At 42.8% G+C, this 27,242-nt stretch overlaps 1 protein-coding gene across 2 annotated transcripts in view; it reads left to right on the top strand.

Annotated features, from left to right (window-relative positions):
* Positions 1-431: 431 nt before the first annotated feature.
* Positions 432-27,242, top strand: part of VAV3 (vav guanine nucleotide exchange factor 3) — a gene marked incomplete at its 5' end in the record, with an annotated part of 403,292 nt that continues 376,481 nt past the window's right edge. For both annotated transcript variants that reach the window (XM_079697986.1, XM_079697985.1), the window contains one exon: positions 432-635. In XM_079697986.1, the coding sequence (XP_079554112.1) occupies positions 432-635 (204 nt within the window). The remainder of the gene's footprint in view (positions 636-27,242) is intronic.

Below are 27,242 nucleotides of genomic sequence, written 5' to 3'. Positions count from 1 at the left end.
CCCTCCCCTTCCCCGCCCAGGCTGCCGACCCCAGGCCAGGGCGGCGCGCGCTCTCCCACCCGCGCCTCTGGGGATTCGCAGACGGCAGCGAGACTGGCCGGCGCGCTGGGCATGCTCAGTCGCCCGGCGCCGGGCTCGCGAGTCGGAAGCCTGTGCTCGGTCGCCGCCGCCGAGCCGGCCGGGGCGCACGAAGAGCGCGCGGGACTCGCTGCAGCGGCGGTCGGGCGGCGGCGGACCCGGGCCGAGACCGGAACCAAGCCCCGCGCGGGGCTCCCAGTCCGCCTGCCGCGGTTCCTGCTCCCTCGCACAGTCGTACGCTCGCAGGGAACGGGCCGACCGCGGCTGGCGTCGGGGAGGCGGAGGAACCGCGGCGGCCGCCGCTGCATCCTCGCCGCCTGCCCCGGCCCGGCAGCGTCCCGGAGCCGTCGGGCATGGAGCCGTGGAAGCAGTGCGCGCTGTGGCTGATCCACTGCAAGGTGCTGCCCGCCAACCACCGGGTGACCTGGGACTCGGCGCAGGTGTTCGACCTGGCTCAGACCCTCCGCGATGGAGTCCTGCTCTGCCAGCTGCTCAACAACCTCCGGGCGCACTCCATCAACCTGAAGGAGATCAACCTGAGGCCGCAGATGTCCCAGGTAAGGAGGCCGGCGCGGGCGCCTCCGCCTCCAGCCGGCATCTCGCATTAATCAGCCGGCTAATTTCTTTGTGTAAATGCAAACATCTAGGTGCGTTCGGTTTCCCCTGCCTCGCACCCTTCTGCTTTGAGGACCACTTGAGCTTCTTGTACCTTGGCTTGAGATGGTTTAGCTCCTTAGCTGAAGGCTAGAGCCCTGCGTCCTGAGACGGTATGAGGATTTCGTAAGGGCTTTCTGTGAGGCGGGAACAAGCTGTCTTAGGGTCCCCTGCACCTACCTGTGTGTGTGTGCGTGCGCGTGTGTGTGGCGGGAGGCAACGAAAGGAATTTGATCCAGCTCTTTTATAGTAACGATGGAGAGGCATGAAAGGAGCTGATGGGGGTAATTTTGCCTTTAGTCTGTTCTTTTGCTTTGCGTTTCGTCCCCATGTTTTCTTGAAAGCGGAACCATGACATAAAGAGGACTCTAGGAAGTGGAGGGCGTTCCGGTACCGTTATCTGTACAGGAATGACACTGGCCAAAGGGCGGAAAAGGGATCACAACAAGGCGGCTGCCCCGAAAGCCCCCTGAGCTTGTGGCCAGCTGGCAAGCTACATGGTTGGGTTTATAGCTAGTCTTAAGCCATGTGAGAAGGAGCAAGTCTAGTCTCTCCCAGCAGTGACAGGAAACAAGAAGTTTCGCTCCAGATTCCGCTTTCCTTCATTTAGTGGTTGCTCAGGTGGTGTGGTGCACTCTTGGCTCCTGTGGCTGGAGCCTTTCCTGGAGGTGCCTCTTTGAGGGGTTAAAAAAATGCAACTCCGGAAGGCTGTGTGCACCCTAGAGTAAACTCAAAAGTCTCAACTCAGTGGAATGGTAGTTTCTTGGTCCCGTCAGAAAGTTTGCATGCAGAAAGCTGTTAAACACAAGTCAATACATCTGTTTTCTCTTTCAGAATGTAAAAAACCACTTTCAACTTACAAGGGAGAGGAAACAGTCCCTTCCATGACACACTTTACCACTAATCCTGAATGATACAGAGCCTCAGCTATTTAGCAACCAGAACAGTGCCTTTTACAGCGGAACTGACTTTATATAACGAATAATTATGTTTCTAAAGTTAGGGCACACACATTCCTCTCTTCTTGATGTCAGCATTTCATCAGGGCCTCTCTGCATCTCAAATTCTGCATCCCTTGCCTGTCTACCTTCAACCTGCTGGTCAGTGGTCCCCAAGAAAGAACAGGCTTGTAAGTGGTGAGAGCCATATGGTTTTAGAAGTGAGATAATTTATTTCGTACTCTCCCATGAGCCTGGGTGGTGACTGCTAACTCCACGGACCACTTAAGTGTTGTCCCAATTCAGGATATCCTGCCCAAGGGTTTAACAGACATTTCCATTAAGCTGGGAGTTGCTGCTCTCAACAGAGTTCTGTAGGAAGCTGCAGGTGATTATCCAGTCTGCAGATTCCCATTTTCCACCTGGCCTATGGCCTCAGGATGCCTTGGCCCCCCAGCAGGGAGTACAGTACTGTGCTCATGTCCTGAAACTTCAGTTGCCCGGAACCCCTAGGGGCTGTTCAGTAAGTTGTTCTCAATAATGAAGTATTCTGGACAGCTGAGGATCTCCCTATTTCAACCTTCTAAGCTTTACTTGAATTGTAACAATGGATGAAATTTTTTTCAAAAATTTTTTTGCTCTTTCTTCTCCTTGTAGAATATAGTAGATGTAATTTAATCTTTTTGATGACAAAGGATTGTCATTATAAGCATCATTAATGAAAATTGAGCACATATGCTGCTCTAAGAACTCTATTCCCTACTGGGAGTACCACAATGAACACCTCAGGATCCTTGCCCTAAAGGAATTATTACACTGTTCTATCATATAAGCCACCAGGTTATAATGAACTACACAGCTGAATGACCTTCCTTAGGCTGTTGTGCTTTTGGGTTCTTAACCCTGAGCTTTCTGGTTCCAAATTCAGTGCAGTAATTTTCTGTGAGTGCGGGCTTCTCCCAAAAGTGAACCATGGAAAGTTAGTACCTGAATATGGTGATGTCTCTTTTTGTTGCCTTCTTGATTCTTGGCCACATTGCAGAGAGATAAGGTTTCTGAACAGCTGAGTGCTGGACAGGTGAGCTTGTATTATAGAGGTTGTCTTTAAATCCTTAAATGAGACTTAGTGCATGTTTTCATTAAATAATTCATTGATGTATTTAACATGCCTACAGTGACCAGCAGATACCATGCACTTAATAGGTGTTCACTATTAGCAAAATTACGTAAAATATTTTTTTCTGCTATTGTCACATTAAGAGTACTAGGTTACAATCAAAATTTTAAAACAGTTGCAAGGTCTACAAGTTCCTTTGGGCTGACATCTCTATTTCTGCCTCTAACTACTCGTATCTTTCTTGGTGAAGGTTCTGGCTGCTTCTGGTTATAAGGCTTCTGTGCCATGAGCTCTATCCATACTATATAGTGAATAACCTAATAGTGAAACCCTGACATACGTCCCAGAAGACTTTACTCTTCTGAATTTAGAGCTGTCATTACTAGTATTTGTGGCTTTTGCCATGTCTAAGACTCATTCTGTCCATCCAGCTTAGGTTCTGTTGAAGATATTAACTTGAAATAAACTATTTCCTTTTAGCACCTGATCTTCTGAGCCAGGAAAAAACTGGAGGCTCTCACTTCAGAGTTTTGTGGTATTTGAGACTGTTATGAACAGATGTTGACACAAAAAATTTTAGCGTATAGATGTCTTGCTTACTGTTTTATTTTATTTTTTTTTTGGATTCGCGGGCCTCTCACTGTTGTGGCCTCTCCTGTTGTGGAGCACAGGCTCCGGACGCGCAGGCTCAGCGGCCATGGCTCACAGGCCCAGCCGCTCCGCGGCATGTGGGATCTTCCCGGACCGGGACACAAACCCGTGTCCCCTGCATCGGCAGGCGGACTCTCAACCACTGCGCCACCAGGGAAGCCCTTGCTTATTGTTTTTAAGTTTTCAGAAAGAGGCTATGAATAGCCTCTTTCAATAAGAGTGTGTACCTCCAATGAGTGGGATTTATTCCACTCTCTTTGTTAGCCTTCTGTCTTGTTTGTGTTAAAAAATAATAACCCTGCAAATAATTAAACAATTTTAGGTTTGAATCTTGGAGTCTTAAGTTAATCAATTGTCCTCCAAAATAAAATTATAAATGGGACCCCGATTCTCTTACTTAGTAATTGTTCTTTTTGGCTGTGGACATCAGCCTTTTTTTGGGTCTTGCTGTGTTGGTAAGACGACAATCTTCTTTAGTTCAAAATAGGTCCTTTTTTTTTTTTTAACCCTGATTTAGATTTGTTTTTATTAGTTAAGGTGGTAAACATTAATCACAGTTAGTTACACATTTAACATATTCCTTTTATTATAAAGAAAAAAAGTTAAAACCCAGATGATCATGAAAATCCACACAATCCATGAAATCTGGTCTCTGTATATACTAGACAGATTTATTTTTCATCTAAAATAGTGTTCTAGCTAGGATACCAAGCACATACATGACTCTGGAAGAGAAGAGCCTTCCTGTGCTAGTTGTACTGGGGGTGCAACGTGGAAGACTGTGGGTTGTGGGCTTGATGTCACTTTTGGTGGTTAAGAAGTTCTCCATAAATGCCTATAATTAACCATGGATGTATCATCAATGAAATTATCTTAATCTTACTATTTTGTAATTTTAAATTTTGCTTTATATTATGTCGTAGGATGGGAATAACACATTTGATAAATTTACTGACCACTATGTACAGTGTAGATAAACTTAGAATTTTCTTAAAATGACTTATTCAGGTTTCAAGGGTTCCTTGAACAAATGTTTATTCCTACTATGTGCCAGGCACTGTTGTAGGCACTGGCATGGAGCAGTAAACAAACTCAGTGGAGTCCCTGCCCTAAAAGGACTTATATTTTAGTGGGGGACAATAAATAAATAAATGGCTGTAGAATATGATGTGCTGTGAAGAGAGATGAACCTGGGTAAGGGACTAGAGGGAAATGTGATTTGATTTTATGGAAGGCAGTCAAGAAAGGCTTCTCTGAGGAGATGCCAATTGAGCAGGACCTGAAGGGAGTCAAAGAAGGCAGGAATGTGGATGTTTGGAAGAAGAAAATTCCTGGCAGAGGGAACACCAAGTGCAAAGATCTTGAGGTAATTAAATGGTGGGTAAACTGAAGGAACAGCCAGAAGGCCAGTGGGCTGGAGGACAGTGAATGTGGGAAGGGGTGGTAGGGATGAAGTGAGAGAGAAAATGGGGGCCAGATTTTTAGGACTTGTGGGCCATTGTAAGGACGTTCACCCTGGGTGAAATAGGAATCACGTGGCTTGACTTACCTTTTCAACAGGGTCACTCTGGCTGCTATGTTGAGAATAGACCACAGAGCAGCCAGGACGGAAGAGTCAGGCTGAGGCCATCATTTGGGCAAGTGGTGATGGCGGCTCTGACCAGAGTGATAGCAGGGCAGGTGGTGAGAAGGAATCCAACCCTAGGTATATTTTGAAGATAAAGCCAGCCAGGGTTTATTGATGGAATCAGATGAGCAGTATGAGAAGAAGAGAGGAGCCAGGAATGAATCCAGGGTTTCTGGCCTGAGGAATTGAACTGATGGAGTTGCCATTTACTGAGATGGAGAAGATGGGAGGAAGAAGAGCTTTGGGGGTTGGGGGTAGGGAGAGGGGGAGGACACTCTGGAGCTAGTTATGTCTGAAATGCCCAGCAGGCATCTAGACGCTGAGCAGGCAGCTGGAGGAGTTGGAGATGGAGAGGAAAAGTTTGCAGTCATCAGGGTATAGGTTGTATTTAAAATCTCGGCACTGGATGATATCACCTAGGGAGTAGTGTAGAAAGAAAAGATCAGACGCGTGAGCCATGGGGCCTGCCCATGTGTCAAGGGTAGAGAGATGGGAACCTGTAAGGAGTTGGGAGGGAATGGCCACGGGGAAGGAGAGAAGTCAGCAGAGTATGGTTCCAGCAAACCAGGTGAATAAAGTGTTTCTAGAAGGAGTGATTAGACACATCAAATGCTGCTCTTCAAGTGAAAAAAGGATTGAAGATAGAATATTGTATTAAGCAATATGAAGTTCTTTGGTGACCTTGGCAAAAACAGATTTGGGATGTGATGGGCAAACCCTCCACTGGAGAAGAGGGGCGAATGGGAGAGGATCTAGATCACGAGTATAGACATGTGTTAGGGGGTGATTTTGCTGTGGAGAGAGCAGATAAATGGGGCAGTGGCTAGTAGGGGAAAAGAGATCAAGAGGGTTTTCTTATCATACAGAATTTTTATTTAATACCTATTATAAGAACTCTTTTAAGATTTAGACAAATTTTATCATATGGCCACTTGTATATATGTGTATGTGTGGGAAAAATATGTATGTATATAAGAAAATATAAATGAAATATATTTAATGTTTTTTTCCACGGAGCACCATGTGTCGGTGATGCAGCATTTCTAAAAGAATTCATCACTTTTGTCCCCAGGATTTCCTTCCAAGCTCCTAACACACAGTTGGGTTTTTATTGCTGTTACTACTTCTTAAAGTTAAAGAGAGCTTTATTTCTGCTATACATAACTGTACATTGTTTTCAAACTGTGATTATATGAGTTTTGGCATTAAGGTGTGCTTCCCAAATGCATGTCTGCATCCTCCCCCCTCCCCCCACCCCCACCCCAGGTACTGCTCTGTGAAGATTACTGGGTTATACGGAAGAGAGAAAAAAGGCCGTCATTGTCCAAAAAGAGTGGTGTGCCAGTTATATTTTTAGCCAGTCAGTTCAGAAAATAATGTCATTATTTAACCTTTCTTCTCAGGAGTCAGTAACCTCTTTGCCATTTGTTGGATTATTCTCTTGGCCAGCATAAATTTAAACTTGACACCGATCAAGATCTTTTCATGTGAAGTAGCTCAGGCATCTTAAGCACTTGTTCTGTCTGAATACTTGATGGCTTAACCTGGGCCCTCAAGGAACCAAAGCCTGGGGTAAAGGATTGAAGTGCTGAAACTTTATTGGTGAGGTGCAATCCCATGGTTGTCAGAGTGAACAAAATGAGCAAGTGCCTTTTTTTTTTTAAGATGGGGAAAATTATATCACGTTTGTAATGCAGATAGGATTGATCCAGTCTAGATCACCACTGATTTCCTAATTTTCAAATACAACATACTCTTTTTAGATTATTTTTCTTAAACTCACAGTGGCAATTTACATTATTGACTTTTCCTTCCGTCCCGAAACTCTTAACTCTCATCACACTATACTCTCCCGGTTCTCTCGTACCTTTTAAATATTTATTTATTTATTTATTTGGCTGTGTGGGGTCTTAGTTGCAGCACGTGGGATCTTCGTTGCGGCATGCGGGCTCAGTAGTAGCGGCACGCTGGCTTAGTTGTCCTGCAGCCTGTGGGATCTTAATTCCCCAACCAGGGATCGAACCCGATCCCCTGCATTGGAAGGCGGATTCTTAACCATTGGACCCCCAGGAAGTCCCTCTTGTACCTTTTGTATTCCTTCTCAGCTTCCTTTGCTGGCTTCTCTTTAAACATACCTTAAGAATTTTAGAGTTTTCTCCTTCGTTGCCTTTTTTCGTATCCTCTTCCCTGTATCATCTCATGACACTGTGGCGTTACCTCCTTTTCATACCCTGATGGACCGCACGTTCATGGTGACAGCCTGTATCTGCCTGTTTTATGCCCCCACCTCTGTGGTTACAGTTACTGCTTGGATGGAGGGATGAGAATCACATGATCAGAGTTCACTGTGGAAAGTTCAGCGACAGCAGAGTGAAGGATGAATTGGATGGGGTGGAGCTGGGCATGAGAAAGACTCCTGCTGAAGCTCAGTTAGGGGAGGAGGAGGCCAGTGGATGCGAGGCCAGAGAAGGGGTGGGAGTGGAAGCATAGGGAAGCATGAGAAAGATGAGAGAGAATGAAGAGTTGTACTGCACCAGGCTTTGGGACTTCTTAGGTGCAGTACTAGTGGAAAGTATCTGGGATGAGCCTCCGGTTTCAGGCTTGGGTGGCTAGGGGAATAGAGAGGAGGTACAGATGTCAAAGGGAAAGGGGCACAATCAGTTTTGGATGTTGAGTTTGAAGTTGTTACTAGTTACCTTCCGTATTCTGTTTCAAGCATCCTACTCTCTTACTAATCCTTCCTTTCTGGATTATTCTACTAATACCTAAAATTCAACAATCTTTTGAACTGTTGGTCCCACCACCTCTTCACTGCCTTCATATCTTCATTTCCCTCCTACTCAGCTTAAATACCATGGTCATTATAGTTACTTCCTTAGCTTCTCTTGGTTGGTGATACTCATTTGGGTAAAATATAACCCTGGTTAAATCCAACTCTCTACCTACTCCCTGCCTGCAATTCAGCTGCTGAACCTGATGGATGGAGGAAAACCCATACCACCTGAGTGCTCGCACTTTAAATTCACGATCCCTAACCTCAGGTGGGCGCCTCAGGCAACCCAGCCATCTGACATGTCTCTAGACCAGACATTCTTAAGGTGTGATCTGGAGGCCTCTGATAGTCCCTAAAATGCTTTTAGGGGTTCCCTAAGGTCGAACATTCTCTCTTTTTTTTTTTAAGAAGATGTTGGGGGTAGGAGTTTATTAATTAATTAATTTATTTTTGCTGTGTTGGGTCTTCGTTTCTGTGCGAGGGCTTTCTCTAGTTGTGGCAAGCGGGGGCCCCTCTTCATCGCGGTGCGCGGGCCTCTCACCGTCGCGGCCTCTCTTGTTGTGGAGCACAGGCTCCAGACGCGCAGGCTCAGTACTTGTGGCTCACGGGCCGAGCGGCATGTGGGATCCTCCCAGACCAGGGCTCGAACCCATGTCCCCTGCATTAGCAGGCAGATTCTCAACCACTGCGCCACCAGGGAAGCCCCAAACATTCTTTTAATAATATTATTAAGACACTGTTTGCCTTTTCTCACTCTCCCACGAACGTATAGTGGAGTTTTCCAAAAGCTACTTGCTGCTGACCTGTGATTGTGTATGTTTTAAAGATTTCTCATTTTAGAATTCCAGTATGTTCGGTGTTGATAGATATAACCCCTATAAATAAAAGCTGCTGAGGATTCTCACTCATTATTTTTTTAGGAGTGTAAAGGGGTACTGAGACCAATTTGAAAACTGCCCTAGACCGTTCAATTTCTGACTCTCCCAGATGCCTGTCTGGTACCTTTTCTTCTTGAACCTGCATCTTCATTCTCCCTCTCAACTGGTGATCTTGCTTCCTATTCCACCGAGAAAACAGACACAGTCAGAGGAGAGCTTCCTCAGGCGCCCACCTTCCCGCACCTTGCCCGTAGACGATGCTTTCTGTCCTCTTCTGTGGGTGAATTATCAATGCTCCTAGCAAAGGCCAGTTCCTCCTTCACTCTATCTCTGTGCTTTCCTACATCTTCCGTTCTCTCCTGGATCTTTTTGTTTGCATGCACAGGATACATTTTCAAGGTAGAGCCACAAAGACTTGCTGATGAGCATTGGGTATGATGGAGAGTGACTAAGGACTCCTAAAGTTTGACCTGAACTACTGGGGCAGGTCAGTATAACCTCCTTATAACTGTTCCCATGGACCATGGGATAAAATCCAAGCTCCTTGGTAAGCATTGCAGGGACCCGTGGGCTGGTCCTGCTTCATGTCTCAAAGCTCTTTCAACTGTGCGCTCCTGACCTTTTCGTGGCTTCTCAAATGAACTATGCTGCTATTGCGTTTGCCTGTTTCTCTACTTGAAGGGTCCTTTCTCATTAGTCTGAAGGAAGACTTGGTTCAAGGGCCCTTTGCAGTGAGGGCCACCTAACTCCTTCTGTAGGTGTGGCTGATCACTTACTACTTTGTGCCACGCTGTATAGTGTACATGGGTGGAGGGCAGCATTCCTTACACTGTTTTGCAATCTTTTTCTTATCTCTCTCCCTTCCAGGCTGTGACCTGCTTGAGGCTATCATAGGCTTTTACATTTATATACATCTCTAGAATTTGACCCAGGGACTCATACGAAACATGCATACATAAGTAGGCATTAATGAAACTTATTGAAAATGATAACTCTTAGTTTACTACCTCATCAAACACACCTATATAAAATTTCATAAGATGTGCTAAGCACTATCTCATTAAAAACCAAAAACATCTGTTCTTTAAGTGGCATTACTAATAATAGCAGATAACATTACTCTGCTACTTACCACCTGAGTGACTTCCAGGAAGTGCCTGAACCTGTGTGTTCTTCAACTTCTTCATCTCAAAAGCAGGCGTGATAAAAGAACCCACCTCCTGGAGTGGTTGTGAGGACTAAATGAACTAATTATCCCTATGCTTGGCATATAACAAATGCTCAATAAATGTTTACTACTTTTACTACAATTATTACTACTGTTTCTGCAGAAACACTCCAGGCAGTGTGTTAACACTTTCCTTGCATTATGTCATCCAGTCATCACAACACCATGAGACGAGCGCTGATATTCATCCCCGCCATACTCTCCAAGGCTAAGAGGAGTTAGTAACTTGTACTAACAAGTGGTGGTAGAGGCAAGATTAGAATGAAAACATTTATAGTGAACTGAGTTCCCATCCACAAGGCTATTGGCATATCTGAATGTGAACTGTGAGGAATTTTTCTTTTTTTTTTCACTCTCTTTTGCTCTCGTGGCATTCCTGTGGATGAATGCTGTCATTGGTTTTGTGGCTGTTGATTATAGCACCTCCATACTGAGTTGGATATTGAGTAATAATTTTGGTTTAGGGTATTGAATGTATCAGCTGGATGGTTTTATACACATTTATCACACGAATCAGTATAAAATGGGAGATAGGCTTTTGACAGGTATACAGTGGGGAAAGGAAAAAAGCAGATAGAAAAACTAAGGAAAGTTAACAAAAGGAAAGGAGAAAATGAGTGTATGCTGGTCCCTTTCGGCCTTTTAACACTGTGCCTCGTGACAGCTGGTCTCGAGCACATAGTTTAATGCCCTACTCTTGAGCAGGGTCAGGACTGCTTACATTTCCCTGGGCAACAGGAACACCATTGTTTTAAATGGCATGTTTTCAAGGGATTGTCTTTTTTTCCCTTTTATGTATTATAATCATTCTTCTTGTAAATTCACAGGCATCTATTGTTAGCTGTTAATTGGAATGTTATATCCCGCTCTTTTTTCCCCTGTTAACACAGACCCTGAATGGTATTAAGGACAGTCACAAATTCACATTCTGCCTTTCCCCAGTCTCAGGCATTTACAGGACAGAACCATGAAAAGAGAAGGAAGCAGCTACTTCAGAATTTCATGGAAAAACTATTTTAGAATTGTATTTTATGCTGCTATCTGAATGTGCTTTCAAAATATGTGTTGCAAGAAGTGTAGTCAGCTTTTGAGCGGTTTGCTTAACAGGAAGCCGGCAGCATATGCTGCTCACAGGGGAGTGCCCTAAAGGGTCAATTAATATGGAATATTTAATGAAACACTTGATACTCACCTTCCATGATTTTCAAAGTGCTTGTCTTAAAATAGGTCTGGAACAGCTGGCCTGAATAAACAAGCATCATGCCTCTGTGCCCACTAACGTCAGGAGCCTTTTCCTGGGGGTGTGGTTTAATGAAAAGACTTCAGGCCAGGAGTCAGGAGACCCAGGTTCTAGTCCCAGCTCTGTATCTGACATGTGACCTTAGCAAATACCTGCTTCTCTTTGTCCCCACCTTCCATACTTACAGCAATGATAGAAAATACTTACATATACGGCAATGTGCTAAAAACCAGCTACATTTTTTACACATATTTAGGTCTCACTTAGGAGGCATTACCTTTTTTTTTTTTTAACATCTTTATTGGAGTATAATTACTTTACAATGTTGTGTTAGTTTCTGCTGTATAACAAAGTGAATCAGCTCTACGTATACATATATTCCCATATCCCCTCCCTCTTGCATCTCCCTATCCCACCCTCCCTATCCCACCCCTCTAGGTGGTCACAAAGCACCCTAGCTGATCTCCCTGTGCTATGCGTCTGCTTCCCACTAGCTATCTGTTTTACATTTGGTAGTGTATATATGTCCGTGCCACTCTCTCACTTCGTCCCAGCTTACCCTTCCCCCACCTAGGAGGCATCACCTTTCATGAGGAGAGCTTTGGGACAAGCCAGAAATGTTTAAATCCCAGCTCTGGTACTTAACTTTCCCAAGGTCATAGAATTGTTAGTTTCCTTGCTGAGTCTCAGTTTCCTCCTATAATAGGCAAGAAATAGTAAAATCTACTTTGCAGGATGTGGTGAGAATTCAATAATATATGTAAAATGCCTGGGCATAGTAGGTATTCGGCAAGATTTTATTTCCTTCCTTCTCCCCCCACCTCCTTGATCCTCATAAGAGGCAGGAAGAACAAGGTCTTATCTCTGCTCTACAGAGAAGGAAACTGAGATGTGCACTGGCTAAAGGACTTTTCTCAAGGTCACGGATAGGAAGTGGTAAAGACAGGACTTGAGTCCAATTGTCCTAATTCCAAATGCAGTGAAGTTTCCCATTCCTGCTACCAAGCTCAGCTGATAGATGGTGAATTGCATGAGCAAATGACTGGGAACATGCTTGGAGAAAGCAGGGCCTGTTCTGCAAATGTAAAATGACATTATTATTTTGCACTGAAGTTTGCTGTATTTAAAATAGAAACATCTAAAATAATGAAACCGGATTTCAGTTATTTTAGAGTCTGATTATCTAGTTTGTGGATTATTGGATTTTTGGTAGTTTCAAAGCTCTTCTGCTTTCTGTTTGGTTCTATTTTCATGGAAATTTGTGCATATGATTGATTGATTAATCAAATTATCCATTTGTCTGCTAAATATTGGGCTTTGTAGTAGATGCTGAGAATTCAAAGGTGAATAAAACTCAGCCCCTGACCCTGTGTTGCTTTTATGGGCTACACAGCATGGATTTTACCTCAGACATGCCCTTATAAAGTGGGGGGATGGGAAGGGAGACTTGAGTTAGAGTGATGGGCATGGTAAATGTTTGGTAGGTGGGTGATGCTTTTTTGGATGCATTGTTGATTTGCTGATGTTCAGGGCATGACGTTAACATCACAGAATGGATTATGTGTGTGCCTGGCCCATGGTATATCTCTCCTTTCCATAGACGTTTGTCTAGTACCTCCTCTTGTGTGCAGGGCACTGAAGGCACAAAGATACATTACACGGAGTTTCTGCTTTTGAGGGGTTGGGAGAAAGCAGATTTGACCCTGGAGTGAGGCTTTTTCAAAAATGAGAAAGGAAGTAAGTCACTGGATGCTACAAGGCCGGTGCAAAAGTGCACGCAGCTGGCTGAGAGAGATGAGACCCGGAAGAGGACAGACATGAGTGGTTACTAGAGAGGAAGAAGGTTTGTGAAAGAAAACTAGGTGGGGAGAGTGTGTGTGAGACGGAGGATGTACAAAGACATTCAGACTTAGGTGATGTCCCCAAAGAAGGCAGTTATTCTGAGCACTGATAACGTTAGTACCGGAGTAGGGCTGTACCGTTGGCATTTGGCCGTGAAGATGTTCAATTACATCTGCCTGGTGTGTGGCCTGGAGCATCAGAGGATGGCCTATTCTCTTGAATATCTTAAAAGCTGAGGGAGCAGAGACTACAGAGTCAGACTGCTTAATGGGCATGTAAGGTAAAGCACGGAGAGCTGGAGGCCTGCTCACTCTGCCTCTAACCTCCTGGCTTGCCACCTCTCCCTCCCACCTGTCAGAACCTTTCCTTATCCTCCCTGTGCTCTTCTGTTGATAGACATCTCCTCCTTCCCTGGTCCTTTTGTCCTTGGCTGTATACTCCAAAGTCCTGTCTGGATCTGTGCGGTCAGCTATTCCACTTTCACCCCAAATCCCGTTCACCTTCTGTGACCTCAGATGGGCCAGCCTGGAGCATCCTTCTCCACAGGCTTTCCTCTTCTCGTGTGTGAGCTGAAGAGAGCTGTCAACGTCAGCACACCAGCCTGTTTTTACTGTCCAGCTTCACTGTAGCCTCATGCTGTTTTTCTCACCTCTTTGCCATGCCTCATGTCTTTTTGGCTTCTTCTCATTCCCTCACTCAGATGGCCGACCCTCTAAAGCCACACTCCCTGAGTCCCTGACTCTCCCCCAGTCCCTGCAAGTTCACCTGGTTCTCATCATTACCACCCAGCCCTCCTGAGTTTGGACTTGGCCTCAGTCTATCTCATCCACTACCCATGATGGTGACCATTATTACTGTCATGAGAGGGGGCAACTGTTCCAAACTTTACAAGTTACATTTGTACATTTTTTGACCTTCTGACTACCAAGGGGTCTTGTAGGGAATATTTAATCAATGAAAATCCCAGAGGCAACCAGGTGTTATGAAAACACTGAGAAGTTCAACTCTGTGCACTAGCAGTACTTCTTTTGGTTTGTGGTCTGCAGAGCCCAGGGGTGTGCTTTAGTGAACATCCACTGACAAACCAGAAGCTCTCAAGCCATTTTTATCAGTTCCCAGCAGGTCTGAGGCTGTATGTGCCCCCAGGCAACCAGCTCATAGTGTCTGCTTATTTTAGTAAGCCTTTTCTTTTATGGTAATATTATCATTCAATTAGTGCAACATTCACTTAATCGTATATGTGGTGCCTGACAACAAAGGAACGTGGATTTAGAATAATCCATCACTTATTGATACTCCAAAGTGTAGATTCAGCAGAAGATTATTAAATTCCCTGGCATTTGACCTGCAAATATGAGAAAGTATTTGTTGGCTAGAGAAATTTAGTTAGCTTAGTTCATAGGCAGCCACACAAGAAATGCTTGACTTCAGATTATTTATGATGACAGAGTACTTGGCAATAGAGTCTTTCATTTGCCCATAAACTGTACTTGGGGATTCAGTAGAATACAGCTATTCATCCACAGTGAGGGGGAAGCAAGAACTGAGATTTCTGGAGCTCAGAATGAGCACCAACATGAAAAGATTTGGGTGCTTCCAGAGACACTGTTTAAGGAAAGAATGTGACATAATGGCTGTTTATCAGTTCCATCCCAGTAGATTCTAAAACATGAAGCTGGATTCTTGAGCGTAGTTATGCAGCAGCCCTGATAGTTAAACCTTACTGAGTTTTCAGTCTTTTCGAATATATAGTTATATTTAATGACCTTAGTTAAGAGAAAGGTAGTAAAATTTGGTAAAGGGTTTAATTTTTTCCCTTCAGTGTTTAATACATGATTCACCAGTTTTAATAATACATGTAAATTAATTTCTTACCTAGCTAGCACTAAGCTTTTTGGCATCCTTGCCCATTTGATAACTACCTAAAGCCCTCCTGGGTTTTATATAAAATAAGCTAAGTAAAAAAGTGCTTAGAAAAATAGCACTTATTATTGAAAAAAAAATAAAGCCCTTCTCTACGAAGAAGAGGTAAAATGAATGTCTTAAACTTCATGTAAATGCAATAAGCTAAGCTTAATTTATGTAACCATTAGAGTTCCTAGATTCTGACTTCGAGGCTGAGGACTTTTAATTTACTCCCTATTCTACTACACAGCATTGTGGGCCTTGGATACATCAACCTGGCTTTGACTCCTAGCTCTGCCACTGACAGTCTTGGGCAACTCTGATCTTGGGTTTCCACATTTATTAAATGAGATAATACCTATTTGCAGTGTTATACAGATTAAATTAATTGAAGTAGTGCATATTTTGTCACTTGGAAGGTACTCATAAATGTAGGTTCCATTCCTTTTCATTAAGCCTGTTTTTTGTTTGTTTTTTGTTTTTTGAAGTTGAAGGAGATTACAGGTTACAAGTTAAAATGAGAAAGAGGGAGAGCTGAAAGTTAGGTTGGCAATAGTAAAAGCTATAAATCATGGACTCAAGAACTCAAAAACCATGTTAATCTTGCACTGTGGAGAATGCAGCCAAACTAATTCACATACCGCACAAGGCTCTGGAGAAGGATAGTTTTGTTTGAATCGACCATTATAGTAACTAATTTTATTGTTCAGAGAGTTATACAATTATGGAGCTGGAAAAGTCCTCAGAATTCTAGCTCAGCTCCTTCATTTTAAAAATGAGCAGTCTAAGGTTCCTAATATATGCAATGATTTGCCCAAGGTTACTTGGTTTTCTGAATCACAGCACATTATTTTTCTCGTAACAGAATGCTAATAATGACCCAGCTCCTCAAGAGAAGTTTAAATCGTGTTATTCCTTAAAAACAAACAAACAAACAGATTTAAAGTACTCTTTAAGAAAGATTGGAAAGTGCTTAAGTTCAGAATTTCTCATGTGAAATACTTGCTATAGAGACCTTATTCTTTTCCATCCATCTATCTACCCATCCATCCATTGGCTATAATAGTAAAGGGGAATCACTGAGAATGGGGAATATAAGATCTCAGACTTTGGAGCTCAGAATGCCCTGGGAGAATTGACAAAGCATCGAGAAATGGTTAAGTAAAAATTGTGAAATCAAAGATCTGTTGCTTAACAGAGTAAATTCTCAGCTATCCAGAAACTTAGCCATCCAGAATCACTCAGTTCCTAAGAGAGCTTGATATTTTGCCATTTCAATCCAGATGACACAAATGTGTCCCACACTCCCAAGAGTATGGATGTTCATTAATGGTGACACCAAGACATGTTATTTCTCTTAGAGTTCCATGAAATTTGGGACCATTTGTTCAACTTTATGTTCCTAGCTCATACCTGGCACAGAGTGAGTGTTTCTATGAATGGCTGTTGAGTGACTATTTAATGAATCCCTAACATTAGCCTTAATATTGTTTGGACAAGAATGCCAGATATTATTGTGTGCTTCATTTTAATCAAAGGATGCAGAAAATATAATTCTGCCAGTCGTGTTGCAGTGGAAGGCAGTGTGGTATATTGAAAAAATGTGGACTTTAGCATCGGACTGGCCTGGGTTCAAATCATACCCCACTGGCTGAGTGATTGTGGGCAAATCCCTTCATCTGCCACCATCTTAGTTTTCTTGCTTGTGAAATAGAATTTTTCCTAATCTTTACAGGGTGGTGGGAAGAGCAGGTGAACTCTGATGGCAAAATATCTAGTACAGCACTAGGACACAGAAGGCACTTAGTAATAATGGGAGGCCCTTTGTCTCCCACCCCATCTAATCTTTTCATGATATAGGGCTTTTCCCACAGTTCTTTTGGATGGATAATCTTTTGTTGGTCTTTGGCAAATTTTTCTTTTCTGTAGTATTCTATCTTTCTGCAGATTTTTTTTTTTTTTTTTTTGGCGGTACGCGGGTCTCTTACTGTTGTGGCCTCTCCCGTTGCAGAGCACAGGCTCCAGACGTGCAGGCCCAGTGGCCATGGCTCACGGGCCCAGCCGCTCCGCGGCATGTGGGATCTCCCAGACTGGGGCATGAACCCGTGTCCCCTGCATCGGCAGGCGAACTCTCAACCACTGCGCCACCAGGGAAGCCCTGCAGCTGTTTTATTTAGGCCAATTGAATCTAAGCTTTAGAATAGTGTAGCTTTAAAGTGATGTAATTTACATAATTTTATCTATCTGTTGGTGATCTCATATGTGACAACTGTGACACAAGTAGAAAAACAACACTTTACCTGGAATTGGGAGACCTGCATTCAAAATCTGGTTCTATTACTACCTAGCTTTGTGATCTCTGAGCCTCAGTTTGCTCAATTTATCTGAACCTCCACTTTCTCTTATAACCAGGGGGTGGCATTGTATAGGGAAGAAGACACGGGCTTTAGAGTTCCGGTTTTGGATGTGCTACTGATTAACTGTATGATCTAGGGCAGGTCTTTCTCCTCTCTGTTCCCTCAGCTGCCTGTTGAGAGCAGCACCATCCATGCTGCAAGTTGTTACGATTAGATGAGGTAATGTATGACAGGTTCCTGCCTCAGAGCTTTGCGTGTTATAAACTCATAATCAGAGAGCGGTAATAACAATTCTTCCACTAAATACAACTGTGGCTAGTATTATTAATGCAAGTGGTTGAGAGCTTCATTAAGAGAACTTAATCATTACAGCTGAATATTTTAGAAAAGACTGAGTAATTTCTCAGGATCACATAAGAAGTGATGATGGAGTAGTATGTAGCTGTGAACATGATGACGAGTCTGCCTTCTTAATATGCTCCCTGTTTATATAATTAGTCACTTGGGTTACTTACAGTTCTTCTCTTTTATAGATAGCATGATTATAAATGCCCTTGTACAGATTATTCCCCCTCCCCTGCTTGGATTATTTCTTTCAGTTTTATTTTCCAAAGGGAAGTTTCCAGGTCAAAGGATATAAACATTTTTGCAGCTCTTGTTACATACTGGCAGACAGTTTGTAGAGAAATATTTTTAATGGACAAAAAATGGCAAATTTCCAAAGTCTTGGTTAAAAACAAGGACTCTGGTGTCGTTTAGATTTGATTCGTATCTCAGCTATTTATTTGCTGAATGAGCAAATTATTTAACCTTACTAAGTCTGTTTCCTCATCTGTAACCTGGGTTATAAGTAGCTACCTCACAATAACTGTCAAGTACTTAGTTGGTGCAAGGTGTTTCGTGCTCAGCCTTCACTGTCGGTCTTAAGCCCGTTTGTGCTCCTCCCCAGCTCAATCATTTCTCACCTGGACCTCTGCCTCCTCTGAATTGGTATATACCTTATGCCAGTGTGTTCTCCCATCTGCATCTTCAATCTTAAAAACCAAACAAAACATAAATCTGATCATGGGAACCCTTTTAGCACTCTCAGAAAGCTTCCAATACTCTGAGGGTGAAATCCAAAATCCTGCATAGGGCCCTTTGTGATCTGACCCTGCCGTCCTCTCCAGCCTCAATTTCCCTCTCTCTCTCTTGCTCATCCTGCTGCAGCCATGTTGGGTGTTTTTCCATTACCAGAATTTGTCACCCCGCTTTTTTTCTTCTAGACTTGAGACTTGCCATTTTGTCTTGTTTCTTGGTTTTTAAATTCTCCTTTTATACAGCTCATCATTGGTGGAGATATTTGCTTCAGGACCGATTTTCCTGCTAGACCTAAGCCTTATGATGGCAGGGCCCACTGAGATTTTATTCACTGCTGAATTCTGAGGACCAGCACAGTGCCCAGCATGGAGAACTCAGTAAATCTTTAGGAATGTATAAATAACTAAATACGTAGTAACTTATTATTAGCAATAAACACAGGAGAGAATAATTTTGGGTATAATTTGTAAAAAGCATTTGTGATTTCAAATTGCTCTGTGAAATTAAATTGTCTAGGTGTTTTCCAAGGACCTTTTAAAAACTTGAATATATCCGGTAGTTAAGATCTTGCTTGCTTTTTTCTTATATAATATTTCATGTTCATGAGGGCAAGTCTGAAGAGAAGAGGGCACATTCTTGTGTCAAGCATAGTTTAGCATCTAGCAGTCTTTCACCTTCTCCAACACTGTTCATCCAAGACCTGTAATAACATTACCTGAGCCATCGAAGCCAGGCACAGAACCATCCTGAGCCAAAGAAACAGCAGAAGGACTTGGCGAAGATGAGCATTCCTAAGAGATTAGATTATACTCGGTCCATTTCCTTGCACTTGAGACCTCCAACCGTTTTGGCTTGCATTTCCCAGAAGTGCAAACTAGTTTATATTATGCCGTTAACTTCTGCAAGTGCAAAACTGCATTTTGTTCATTCAGAAGTGGAGTTCATTCTCTGGTTTTATGGAACTTGTACTACATTCACAACTCTGATTAGGCACTGAAGGTGTAACAGAGTTCAAGTGATAAGCGAGGTCTATTTTGGAGGATAAGCTCTCTCCCCATCCTTTGTTTCCCTATGGAAAAACTTCTGTTATAGTGTTAGAGTAGTACCTGCGTACATGCAGCTCCACCTCTTCTGGATCTTCTTTTTGAGACCTACTTACTTGCAAAGAGGATGGTGGTTTTCTGGTCTATTCTCATTCATAAGGTAGGCTAAGCAGGGCAGGTTATGTCCAGGGGGAGGCTTACAGTATTTTTTGGAGGGGGAGAGGAACAAGAGGAGAACCTGCATCCCTAAGCCACACTTTCCAATATATTTTAGCTTTTATCAATAAAAAGTTCACATATTCATCTTATTTCTGTATCTGTTTTATCTATTGCTCATTAAGTTTCTCACTCAACAGGAAAGGGGAACATTTATTGCTTTGCCTTTGAGGGACTGTGAAGCTTGTCATGGCCTAGCCCACAGGCAAATGACTTCACCAGACAGCTGTTTGTGATGGGGCTTTAGGCCTTAGCAAGTGCAGGATGCACTGATCCTCACTGGGCTGTTTGGGTGAGCTGAGGCACTTGGGTTTTTTTGCGGGTTCAGCTTGGATTTCTGTTGCAGGTGAGGCCAGGGAAGGGGTTGGATCTTTTTAGTTATTTCAGATGGAATAGCACTTGCTGCTTTTACTGTGTTTCAGTCAAAGCTGCAGGCCAGGACTTCAAACTGCAAAAATGATAAAATTTCAAGGGTGCTATTATGTGGGGTTCCTCCTTTGAATTGTGAGAATGAGGCTAAAGTAGGAAGTGATAAATTGGCCTCATCACATTCAGTTAATTTCATTCCAGGCCAAACAGAGGAAGGCCCTGGAGGGACTAATCGTAGGTAATTTTTTGTTGTTTATCTAAGATCTTAATAGACCACCTATCACATGACCAACCTTAACTGACCTACCCACCCAGCTCGAGCAGACCAGGAAAGCGCTATCTCTGCAGCTGGGCAGGCCTCAGAGACAGCCCTGGAGGGAGCTGAGGCACACAGTGCCTAGCGGGACAGAAGCAGTGCTCTGACACTCATAATAAGTTCCTTTGCTCTGTGAAACATGACTTAGATTTGCTCTGGATTTGTTACTTAAGTTCCCACCATTAGATCATAGAACCATGGCTTCACCTATAGAAGAGTTGTAGATTTTCTTAAGAAGCAAATACAAAGGAAGAGAAACATCCTTACTTAAGCATATGCTACATTCTTGGGTTTAGATAGACCAATGAGTCAGTGAAATTATTGCAAAGCCAAATGCTAAAACGATGATTACAAAGTCCTGTGCCTGCAACGCTCAGATTTTAGAGGTCAGGTTTTCTTAGGAAATCAAGGAGGTACTAGAGTGGTTTGAAACATATGCTTGATCTTATCAGAAAAGGAGCAATGGTAGACTGAAAGGACTAATTAAGCTAGGAGAGAGGCTCACATCTTAATGGGAGAAATGAAGGGAAAGGTGAGGTCTTAAGCCAGAATAGACAGGTACAAAAAGGAAAGGAGATTCACCCTAACAGCAACAATTAGAAAGGGTAACGGGCCTGTAGAAATATAGGTCCATATGGGACAGTTTATGAAAGGTTTCCACAAAGATCCAGAAAATATTACGAAGTGCCCCTTTAAAGATTCAGCTAGAATCTGAAGTAGGAACAGCTGGAAACTAGATGTTCATAGCTCAGAGCTGGGTGTGGTTTTGCATTTTGTGTACTGCATAAAGATTTTTGCTAGTAGAGGATGAAATGCAACTGACTGTCTTTTCACTGTGGATCCAGGCCAGGTTTTACTTATGTCCCTGAGGGGGCACCTTCTTCTGTTGTGTTTAAAGCCTCGTGGTGGTGGCCCTGGGATAGTAAAACCTAGTGGTTACAGAAAATTTGCATTTGAGAGGGAAGCACAAAGTACTGAAGAGTTCATTAAGTGAGTCTCAAGGTGAGGGAGCTACTTTAATCAGGGCAGCAAGTATCACCTATGCCCTGAAGGCTCCAGCTCAGATTCTTTACGAGTTACAGATTCTAAAGGAAGGCAGGGGAGACTGGAGGCATGTTCTAGGCTGTAGTGGCCTGATGGGAGTAACCCCTGGCTGGGATTATCTAATTTGGGAAGTAAACTGTTCATTTCTACCCAACAGCTCTAAAGTGGAAGAGCAGGGAAGGGATTGGCCTCTGAGTCCTTCTCAAAAGAAAATGGGATCAGCAGAGAGAAATTAAGTAAGAGGGATAGGCCCTACTTTTGGCAAAAAAAAAAAAAGGAAAGAAAGAAAGGTACTGAGGACCTGATCATTAAAATGTGTAGAAACTCTAGTGCCTTGAGATGCCCATGCAAAGATGTAGGTCCTTACAGACCTCCAAGAGTGTTGGAATCTGCTGAAGTTGAGTTGGAAGAAATGTAGGGAAAAAAGACAATCTTCCTTAGGAAGCACTTATCACAAAGCCCGAAGCCTGAAGCAATTACACAGAAAAGGTAGTTGCAGCAGATGCTGTGGCTCAAGGCTAAACATTCCTGCTTATAAAAGATTGTGGAGATGCTGATGGTACTAGGCAGAGCCTGCATTCATTCACTATGTGAGTCCAGAAAAGGGGGGCTCAAAGAGCAACTGCAGCTAAGAAGCTTTGGACATGCAAGTTGGGAAAGAAAGATTCCACAATTAGGGCCTGAGGGACCTGGGGCTGCCACAACTGCACATTTCTAAGTTTTTGAAGAAGGCACCTCAGTGCCACTCTCTTAGAAGAATGTGCATAGTTGGATTTTTACCTCTGTGTGCAAATGCACTGGGCCAAAATTAGCCGGCTTGGAGATTTCTGAGTTGAGCTTTTGTTTAGAATTGTGGTAAAAGACACATAACATAAAATTTACTTTTTAAACCATGTTTAATGGTACAGTTCTGTGGCATTACGTACATTCACATCGTTGTGCAACCATCTCCAGCATCCATCTCCAGAACTTTTTCATCTTCCCCAGTTGAAGCTCCTTTGTTCCCATTAAACAATAGCCTCCCCCTAACCCCTGACAACTATCGTTTATGAATTTGCCTGCTAGGTACCTCATATAAGTGGGATCATACAGTATTTGTTCTTTTGTGACTGGCTTATTTTAATTAGCTTAATATTATCACAGTTCATCCCTGTGGTAACATTTATAAGAATTTCCTTCCTTTTTAAGGCTAAGTAATAATCCTTCTCATGTGTATACCACATTTATCCATCAGTGGATACTTGTTCCCTAACTGAGTGTTAAGCTCTGGAAAATTGGCCTAGTATTACAGACATCTTGGCAAAAGATCGTGCTCTTCTTGTTGACCTGCCATCTCTCGCCTCCATCTCTCAGATGCCCTGGAGTTTCTGCCATTGTCTTTGGAAGCAGTTGAATGGGTCTGGATTATATCAAGTACTGGGTTCTGGGAACATTTTGCTTGGGATAGCTGCGCCCAGGCCTGAGGTTTGACTTCTTTTAAAATGTGATGGGTGTGGGCCAGTCACTTGTAATGCTTTGGGCTCTTTAAAAGTAGGGGCATACAGAGACTTGAGATAATAATGAAGTTTTAAGGGATAAAAAGCTAACTTTTTTGTCTCTATCTCTGACTCAGGCATTTACCGCTTATTCAGTTCTAAATTCAGATGAAGACAAAGAGTGTTATTTATCGATTGCCCTAAGTTCTTCATGTTTGAGCATTTGAGGCTGAAAGGTTAAGGGGCATTCTTGTGGTGTCACTGTGGTAGGGACATTTAAGCCAAATTTGAAATTATAAAAGACGGAGGTGATTGGCATCTGGGGAGGAAAGGTCTTTTAGGAAGAATGATTGTGCCCATATATAATTAGAATATATACGTGATGTAATATAGTGGATATAAATGACCCATAAAAGCAATAAAGGGAACCAAAAATATCCATCCTTCCCTCCTCCCTGCTGTTTTTTTTTTTTTTCTTTTGAGAGGGAGGTGCTTAACATCGTAATCAGCTTATTTTGACTACTCAGTGATAAAACATGCAAGTTCACTTGCAGAATTACTGAGAACATACTAAAGGAGCATCATTTTACACAAGGGACAACACATCATCCTCTTTCTTTCTTTCTTTTTTTTTTTTGCGGTACGCAGGCATCTCACTATTGTGGCCTCTCCCGTTGCGGAGCACAGGCTCCGGACGCACAGGCTCAGCGGCCACGGCCCACGGGCCCAGCCGCTCCGCCGCATGTGGGATCCTCCTGGACCGGGGCACGAACCCGTGTCCCCTGTATCGGCAGGCGGACTCTCAACCACTGCGCCACCAGGGAAGCCCTCTTTCTTTCTTTTTTTCTTTTTTTGTCATTGTTCTTCTGTAAGTACTTATTAAATGCACAGTACATTGGGAGCCCTTGAGGTAATCAAAGCTACGTATCTGTGGAGGCATGAAGGAATTTGAATATATTATGGGTTCAGCGGTATGAGATTATAGCACACAGGTGCTCTGGGCTTTCCAAACAGGAAACATTGAGGAAGAGGACAGCTAATCCTGGACTGGGCATATCTGAATTGTTCTAATATCCTAATTATGTCCCAGGCTCAAACTCACTACTTCAGATGCAAGAATTACTCTTCCCTCCATGTCTGCTTCCTCTTCCCTTTCTCTTGTTCCTCCCCCTTTCCTGTCTATACCCCTGCTTCTGCAGGAAACATATTTCAGTCTTCTGGGAATTCACCCTATATATCCCCAACTATTCCTGACATTTTAGTAGGCTCCCTTAGTAGATCCCCAAGGGCCTCTTGCCTCTGGCCTTTGTGGTCCCATCTGGCAGCTCTTTCCCTCCTCAGCCTCCCTTGGGCAGGGGTCCCCTTGGCCCTGGACCTGAAGTATAGAAGGGAGAGGCATCTCTTTAAGTTGGTTGGCTGGTCTTCTGATTCAGGACCTCTGCCTCTTCTTTAGCATCATTGTTTCCCTGTTTTCATTCTTCTCACCCCCTTCCCCAGTCTGTTCATATTTGAGGAGTCTGGAATGGTTATAGCCCTAAGGATCCCCCCTCCCTGGCTTCCCATGAGGGTTAGGGCTTAGGTCCACACCAGACATGCCAAGAAGACCGCAGTCATGCTCTGATGTGATGAGTGCATTTTATCATGTTGAAAAGCAAGGAAGTAAAGCCAAAATGATTTCACTTTTCAGTTTCTTCATTTTGAAGTGAGGGCTCCTGGCTGCTGGCCTAAGAGCATGACCACCTTAACCTTATTGGAAAAATGTATTCCCTTATTGGGAAAATGTAGAATTTAGAAATTCTAAAGCCTAGAAACTTTAATGGACTATATTTAAAATTTTTTGTTAAATTGAGGCTTATATATATCTATACGGGTGTTAATATCATACTTATATTATATTAACGATTGGGACTGTGAGCCTCAACCTGAGTCTCTTAACATTTTACGAAGTTGTTGGATTGGCCCCTGAAAACCTTATGGTGAACTTAAAGAGCCTTTTGGCTATAATGCTTGAAAGTAGGATAATGATATATTTTCTTCAGCATTGTGTTAACGTGGTGGTTGGGAGGTAAACAGTCAAGGAACAGCTGTAGGTTTTTCCCACTCCTTTCCCATTTGACATACATTTGTTGGATGCATTTTGCTTAATTCATATGGTAGAGGATGCCAGTGGTGTAAGTTTAAGAATTACATGGTCCTTGTCCTTGAGAAGAAATGGTAGAGTCCAGCAGGAAGGACATGACATATTAGTATTTGGCAAGCAGAGATGGATGTGTGAAGAAAAACTTCTATGCTGATGTTTATAGCTGCTGCAGTCAGTAGCCACGCTTACGTACAAAGGCAGGAGCATTCCTGAGTCAGCGTGGAAGGAACCAATTTGTCATGCACTGGTTTCATCCCTGCCTCTATAGGAAGTAACCTCGATGGTGGTGGTGTTTTGTTTTGTTTTTTTTTCCTTTTTAAATAAATCATCATATATATTTTGTGATATCTGTTTTTCAAATCTCCAAATACTGTGATCTTGTGGGTCACATGTGCACCCACCTGTTTGTAAGATGTGGCAGTCTGGGTAGTCACTCTGGTCCTCCCATTTCATACAGTGTTTGCAAGTCTGATTGGCAGCATTAGGAAGGCAGCATCAGGAATGCACTCTTACTTGTCTTTTCCCTTTAACAAATGACCCTGTGTGAAGTCACAACATCAGTTGGGAAAGGAGCAGATTGGATGCACGTATATCTTGTCTCTGGTTAGGGATGAGGTGTAAGCCCATAAATTCCAACCTGGAAAAGGATGTGCGGGGGGAAGCCTGCTCTCAAGATGTCCTTGTTCTCCCAACAATTTCTTTGGCATCCTTGGCAGCCCTTGCCGTTTTTCCCCCCAACATTCTTCTTCAACTTGAAATTCAGGCTTGGTGCAATGAGCCACAGTCAGGCTTGTGGCTGCTCCAGGACATGAGCTGTGACTCATTCGTGACTCACTTGGCCAGTTTTGGTGTCCTTACAGTTAATTAAGCAAGTGAATGAAATGACCAAAAGCACAAGTTGCAAAGTAAAGCTAAATGGAGGATAGTAATTTGCATATAGTGTCAATGCTGTTTCTCCAGATTGTCCTATTTTTAAAAATCCTCTAAGAAAAATTGGTTAGTGTTAGAATCTAGATCTCTTTTTATAGTCTAAAAATCAGACCTGGAATCTGATTTACCTTTTGGTTCTATTCTAATCCTATTCTAATTCTAATGCTATGCACAATTAACTCATACATTAAATACAGAAGTTTTCATTGGCCAAAAGCAGTTTCCTCAAATATAAGTCATAGGGGTTTTCCAGTACTATTCATAAATGTAAGTTGCATTAAGGCATTTGTTGATTATTTTCCAAGTATTTAAAAAAATATTTTTATACTTTCAGGATATTTTATTTAGCCTTTCACATTAAAAATATTCTTCCAATCCAGGAACTTTAATTGTCTCCTTCATTCATTTTTCCCCCCAAATTACGGAATTATATTGTTTCCAAAAGGGACATAAATGTGCCCCTGACTCGCACATGTTGAAAAAACAAAACTCTCCTTTATCAGTCAACTTGCTTCAGATTTAACAACAACAGAGTTCAGATATTTTCACCTTTTTGATGTCTCTGCTTCTCTGATGCTGCTGTAGTTCAGAGACTTATTTCTTTTCTCACGTGGTCTTCCTGCTTCTTGGTGCTCTAGCCTCTGGGTACAGTGACATTTCTTAAAACATTCATGTTTTTTGATGTTTCTTTTTTAAATTTTATTTATTTTTAAAAATTTTGTCTGCACTGGGCTTCTCTCTTATTGTGGCGTGCGGGCTTAGTTGCCCTGCGGCATGTGTGATCTTAGTTCCCTGACCAGGGATCGAACCCGCATCTCCTGCTTTGGAAGGCAGATTCTTAACCACTGGACCACCAGAGAAGTCCCTGTGTTTTGATATTTCTTGAGTGAAACATTTCAGTATCCTCAGGGTAATATCCCAAATATTGGGTTGGCCAAAAAGTGTCTTCAGTATTTAAGTAAAAATAAAAGTTACATTTTTCATTTTCACCAAGAACTTTATTGAACAACGTATTCACCCTTTTGTTCCACTACCTTCTGCCATTTTTCAGGCAACTTCATAATTCCATCTTCCCAAAACTGTTTATCTTTTTGAGCAAAGAACTGTTCCAGGTGCCTTTCACAGTCTTCCAGGGAATTGAATTTTTTTCCATTAAGAGAATTTTGTAAAGACCTAAATAAATGGAAATCTGAAGGTGCAATGTCTGGTGAATATGGCAGATGAATCAGGACTTCCCAGCCAAGCTGTAACAGCTTTTGCCTGGTCGTCAAAGAAACCTGTGGTCTTGCATAATCCTGATGGAAGATTTTGTGTTTTCTGTTGACTAATTCTGGACGCTTT

Source organism: Hyperoodon ampullatus (assembly GCF_949752795.1).
Source record: "Hyperoodon ampullatus genome assembly, chromosome: 2".
In the NCBI taxonomy this organism is placed as follows: Eukaryota; Metazoa; Chordata; class Mammalia; order Artiodactyla; family Ziphiidae; genus Hyperoodon; species Hyperoodon ampullatus.
Note: the sequence above shows the minus strand (reverse complement) of the source record. Positions and strands in the feature narration are given on the sequence as shown.